The following is a 6,200-nucleotide window of genomic DNA, read 5'->3' as shown; positions in this document are numbered from 1 at the left end:
TTTTTTATGAGGGTCTGGAAGGAGAATGTGCATGGAGGTCAGGTCAGTTGGCTACTGGCAGACCCTTTAGCCATCTCCAACCGAGGGCTGGTCAGAAGACTCGTTTTAACCCTCTGGTCCTCTAAGATATTAATATTTTAATGAACATTACAATGCTATATTTGTCTCCGTCTCCAACTGAGGCCCAAAGGGCCATAAGGCTTGTTTTAGCCCTATTACAAAAAATCGTCTCCAACCGAGGGCCAAACATAATTTATTATTTAAATTTAAAAACTACAACAACTTAAATTCAAATCCAACAACAACTTAAATTTAAAAACTACAACGGTCACTGTCCAAAAAAACCAAAAAAAATTAGAACTTAAATATAATGAATGGTTTAGGTATTTATAGGGAAAAAAAAAATAGAATTTTTAAGAATTAAAAAAAAAAAAGAAAAAAAGAAAAAATTGAATACAACGGCTAGTCAGCTAGCCGTTGGATTCAAATTTTTGTTTAAGCATTCTTGTTGGTTATATCCAACATGATTTTTTGAATTTTTGGCCAGCCCTGGGCTGGTTGGTTGCATGCAGCCAGCCTTTTGGCATTTTCAGATTCCGTGGGGCCCACAAGCCATCTGGCCTAACCCTCGGTTGGAGACGGTTTTCAGGCTATTTTTGGCCCTCTGGACCTCTAGACCTCTGGACCCTTCGGTTGGAGATGGCCTTAAATGATAGTTGGTTTATGCTCAGAGACTTTGAGTGATGACTTAGGAAACGAGAAAGTCATCATGATCATAACCGCACGAAGTAAATAATATGCTCCTATAATGCTCTATGACTTTAAGTACATCAAATGTTAATAAGATAGATGAACATAATGAGTGCTCGTCCATTTATTTTTCGTTGTATTGAATATGTTTTCCTCTTTTCTGCCGGATGGGGTTGCTTAAAAGGATTTCTTTTGTTCTTTTTTAATTTAGATGCGTGAGCGTGCCATCACATGGTCAAGATTGGTTAATGTAGAAAAAATGTCAAAGTGATTGTGTTTTCGCCTTGGATTTGACTTTTAATTAAACGATTTAACGGCCAAGCAAGAAACCTGTTCTTAGCCTAGGTATTCTCTCTACCTCGAAGACAAGGCTTTGACTGAACAACCAAATGATGATGGTGAAGATTGAGTGAGAAAGTAAAATTTAATGAAAATAATTGAGATTAAAATTAATCTATTAGCGATAAAATAAATTAAATTAAGAATGGTGCGTGAAATAAAAGTGCTTTGAAAGTTAATAAAATTAAAAGATGAGACGAAATGTAAAATGCGTAAAATAAAGAATTGAAAGAAAAGTGTGTATTTAAAATACAAATGCATAAATTAAATTGCTTAAAGTAAAGAAATTGAAATACAAGTTCAGGAAGTAAATTGTACAAAACTAAAATAATCTAGACTAGGACTAACATTATACTAGGATAGAATGTGAAGAGAAATAGAATAACAAGTTGTGTGTTTGGTCGAATCATTTTCTTTTCCTCAAAACTTGTATTTATAAGGTGATTTGGATCCGATTTATGTACCATGATTTGATATTATTTCCAACTTTTTTTTCAAGTCCAATTGAGAAGGGGGGTTGTATCTGTATGTGTTTTTTTATTCTGTCAAACGATATATTTTGTTAGATTAGATATTAGAATAGCCATTGACAAGGTTCGAACTAATGCCGTCAACTCCTTTCTACCATTGTGGTAAATGACCACTTACGGTTGAGTGTTACAATGTTTTCATCCCTAAATATAGGTCATCGTTCAACACTTCATTTTGTACACATGCAGACCAAAAGGTACGTACGGAACCGTTTTCTTTTTTGGGTTTGCTACTTTGTTTTGCTCGTTCCCACAGATAACTTGAATCCTTACTGGAGGTGGGAGAGTAAACGCATTTAATTTGTATCCATTGGATAATTGTTTAATAACGTAACGGTAAGCATTAAGGAACCTTGCATTGTTTTTTCAGCAAACGCAACTTCATTTTCAGAAGCTATATATAGAAATATTCAGCCAACCAACCCTCAGCAAATTCATCATCCTGAATGGGGAGTCATTGCTGCTAAAAAGAAATCCAACATTGTAATGGGAAACTTTGCCAAACTTAAATATGATTTATATTGATCGAGTTTACTTCTATTTACACTGAGACATTTTGTAATAAAACCCTCAAACTTGGTGCACAAGTTACTGACTAGAGCGTCGGAATTCATCAATATATATTTTAGGTGTTGCCAGGCCCATTACGGGCCCAACCTGCACTCTGTTGGATCGCTTCGGCTGGTTTCTATTTCGGCTTTCTGCCCCCATTGACAGCATTGAAGAACACAGATATCTAAGTCACCATAACTACACACAAATATATTTGGAAGACAAAGTACAATGCAATTCAACCTTTCAATTCCAACACCAGTCTGAAGTAACAAAGAACCATTTCCGGTCACAAGCAACAGAAGAAAGAAAATGTACCATACACGTGAATACCATCCTCGACGGCCAAGTAACGAATAAAAAATTATAGTTCCCCAGAAATCTATGATGGTAAAGAGGGGAGAGGGTAAGTATCAATGTACCTAAATGAATAGACTAGCAATATGAAATTTCAAAAACCACCTAGTCTGCCAATTTCTGCAAGCGGTGAATGGTGCTTCTTGCAACCCTGTTACCAGGATCAAACTTCAGAGCAGTCCTAAGATCTTCTGCCCCAAGTCTGTACTTTTCCATACTTTCGTACAAGAGCGCACGCTGTACCAGAACAGATACATTTGCTTCATCTTTATCAAGAACCTGCACAGGATTGAACATATCTATGAACTCTTTTCTACACAGAAAAAAAGGAGATGGAACACTTCATTTCATTAGAATTTAAACCAATGAAGAGCCTTGACGGGCAGAAAGAGCAATTGTAAAAAATAAATTTGTAAGCCGTGTCGAGCAGAAACATACATCTATGTACAGTGATGCACTCAAAATAGCTAGAGAAGAGGAAAAATGCTATTTTGGTTTGAAAACCCTACATGCATCTACGAAACAGATGAACATGGGTGAGGGGTGGGGGTGCCATCCACAAGGCCAAAGCAGCAACATCGGACTTTTAGCTGGTCTCTAAGCAGGGATACAATGGAAACTTAATACGCTAATGATCCCTTTTCTTTTTATCTTACGAAAGGAATTCAAGTAATATCTACCCCCTAACCCCATCTCATGCCAAACTGGGATAAGGCTATCAGTATTGCACTAACATTCCTTTTACTATGACATTTCCATCTAATTCACATGGCTAACAAATCGTGCAGCTATACAATACAATGTCAGGCTAATAGGATTAAAAAAATGATCCAACAATTAAATCCCATGCATTCACAATTTGGAAGATACAAACTGAATTATTGAATGCCAATGAAAATTTTAAAATACCTAAATAGATTTAAGGAAAGCAATAAAGATACCTTTGTGCAGTCTGCCACAGCTTTCTTATACTCCCCTACTTCTTTGTAACATGAAGCCCTGCTTGACAAGACATCTGCAACGCCAGCATTATCAGCTGATTTCTCAAGAAGAATAACAGCCCAAGAAAGCCACTTAATAGCATCGGGATACTGCCCTTGCTTGTAATTATCCATTCCCTTATTCTTTGCTGTTGAGGCTGACACCCCAGCAGGAGGAGGTGGAAGACCCTCAAGCTCAGTTGTCGAACCACCGTCATCATGTCCTCCCCCAAACTCTGTCCCCCAACCATCAACTTCAGAGGATTGCTGCATTCCAACACCATTATTTGCTGTTGCAGCACCTCCAGCCGAACCTGAAGATGGGGTAAACAACACGCCGAAGGGATCATTGCTAGCAGACTGAGCAGGGGTTGGCTTCATCGAAACCCCAAAATCCCCAAAGCCAGAATCCGAATCTGATCCCATAAAACTGCTATCTGGGAAGGCACTCGAGGCGAATGTAGTATTGGTGGTGCTTGGTTTCGGAGCATTCTGAAAATCTCCAAAAGCATCACCAACACTACTTTGATCACTAGTTTTACTCGCTGTGTTAATAGTAGCAGATGGTTTTGATGCCAGATCCACCAAAGAACCAAAAGGGTCTTTCTTAGAGCTCAATCCACCGCCACCAACACTAGCACTGCCCATATTTTGCAGCGAAGGACCTCCAAGATTCGCACTCTTATTACTATTAGCGTTAACACCACTATTAACCTTATTAGCATTGCTATTAAACCCACCAGAGAAACTCCCAAAATTCCCAGAAGCACCATAATTTGCACCACCAATTTTCCCCGAACTATTACTAGCAGCAGTGGTGGTTTTGGGCAACGAATCGGCCACGTTCCCCATGGAAAACGAGCTCTTATTCGAAGCCGGGGTTGCATTCTTCAACGGAACATTGCTATTACTATTGATCTTACCACCCATGGCGGAACTGACCAAATCCCCAAACAAATTTGGGTTTTTATTGACGACGGCGATCGGGGTGGCGGAAACCGCCGGAGCCGCGGAAGTCCAGCTCTTTCCGAAGATATCCCCGACCATGGAAGTCGGGGCGTTGGTCAATCCGGGTCGGGCGCTCTGGGTCGGAGCCGGCTGGTGGGTCCAGGAGGTGGTTCTACTGGCGGTGGGTTGTTGCCAGGTGGGTCGGGATTGGGCGGCGGTGGCGGAGGAGGTGAAAGAAGAGGTCTTGTTCTTCTGGTCGTTGAGCGATTTGGGTCGGCTGGATCCGAGACCCAGATCGAAGTCGAAGTTGGAATTCATGGTAATGGAATTGAAATTGTTTACTATTCTGGATCAAAAGAAACGAGATCCGATTGCGCACCTGAAAGAAGAGAGTTTTCTGAGATCTGCAGATTCCGGAGAGAGCAGTAGCTAGATTGTCATCAAATAACGGAGTGGGGATGGGAACTGCAAATAATATGGTTTTAATATATTTTGGTGCCAATTATTCAGCTTTCTAATTTTGGTGAGTTTTTAACTGCTGAAGCATGAAATGAGGACGCATATTGTTTTGTTCTACCATGGTGGTCGGTTTGAATCCAGGCTATGCTTTTAGCTACTAACTATTTTATACAACAAATTTTGAGTATGTAAATAAATATTTTTAAAATAACTGAATGCGCTTAAAATAAAAGTGTTTTTGAAACTTGAAGCAATAATTAAAATATCGTTATTGGTAAATTATGAATATTCAAATTTATGAAAATATCGACGGATATGTGAATATCGATATTGGTTGCCTTTGATAGAAATAATAGGAATTTACTCAAAAATGTGAAAATTTAAAATGAAACTTTTCCATGAGGATATAGATACGGAGATTGACATGTAAGTTCCCGAAAAATTACATGGATAGGTTCAAATAGTTCCAAAACTATAGAACGCCCTCTTAACTTGTTTGAGGCACTTACTTACAATCTGACGGAACTGGTATACCCGTCTAAGTGATTATTTGATAAGTCAGAGATGAATTATGCCCTCGCGTGTTAAACTATGAAGTCTTATTCTGAATTGCTAGAGTTACAATTTATGTCGTTGACACGAATCTCACTAAGACTCCGGAAGAGTTTGAGAAAATTGCCTTGCACCTGAAGATAGAATCTAAGATGAAAGATCTTAGAAAAACTCGTTTATGCCTTGATCCGAAATTCCATATCTAAAGTTCAACTTTGGGCTTTGTTGTACTTAGCTTATTTTATTAGATAGAACATCTCCTTCGTTGTTGATCTATTGGTAAAGATGCAGCATTGAGCCTACAATTAACCACTGAATTGGTATTAAAGAAGTACCCTGAAGGTACTACGAATTTGGGCAAATCAAATCCCAACGTATCTCGAGCAGATCCAACCCCCCGATCCTCGAAATGATGCTTTCTTTGTTTGTTATGATGACACTGGTTACTTATCAAACCCACACAAAGCAAAATCCCCAAATCGTTATATCTTTACCATTAAGGATATCGCAATATCTTGAAGGTCCACTATATGACCTTAGTTGCGAAATCTTCAAAACGTTCCAAGACTCACCTTACTTCACTATGCCATAAGTGAGACATGGTTAGGAGTTCTTGTTGAGCATATTCGAAGTACTTGATGTTTTCATCCATCGTTGAGTCCCAACGACAATCCATGAAGACTATGCCTTATGTATCCACCCTTCTAATACATGATACATCAACAAAGTCAAC

General features: G+C 38.8%; 1 protein-coding gene across 1 annotated transcript; it reads right to left on the bottom strand.

Annotated features, from left to right (window-relative positions):
• Window positions 1-2,354: 2,354 nt before the first annotated feature.
• On the bottom strand, window positions 2,355-4,899 carry LOC137737479 (nucleoporin nup189-like). The gene is made up of 2 exons (XM_068476971.1): window positions 3,470-4,899; window positions 2,355-2,807 (listed from the first exon to the last, which is right to left on the bottom strand). The coding sequence occupies exons 1-2, from the start codon at window positions 4,772-4,774 to the stop codon at window positions 2,634-2,636; spliced, it is 1,479 nt and encodes a 492-aa protein (XP_068333072.1). The 5' UTR covers window positions 4,775-4,899; the 3' UTR covers window positions 2,355-2,633.
• Between the last annotated feature and the right edge of the window lie 1,301 nt (window positions 4,900-6,200).

The sequence above is a fragment of the Pyrus communis genome, chromosome 6, assembly GCF_963583255.1.
Source record: "Pyrus communis chromosome 6, drPyrComm1.1, whole genome shotgun sequence".
NCBI classification, from domain to species: Eukaryota; Viridiplantae; Streptophyta; class Magnoliopsida; order Rosales; family Rosaceae; genus Pyrus; species Pyrus communis.
Note: the sequence above shows the minus strand (reverse complement) of the source record. Positions and strands in the feature narration are given on the sequence as shown.

What these genes read in the sequence shown, in the direction of transcription:
- LOC137737479 (XM_068476971.1), bottom strand. Translation starts at nt 4,774, where the DNA reads ATGAATTCCAACTTCGACTTCGATCTGGGTCTCGGATCCAGCCGACCC. An exon ending in CTGTGGCAGACTGCACAAAG is followed by an intron (nt 2,808 to 3,469) that starts GTATCTTTATTG and finishes AATCCTGTGCAG; the next exon opens with GTTCTTGATAAAGATGAAGC.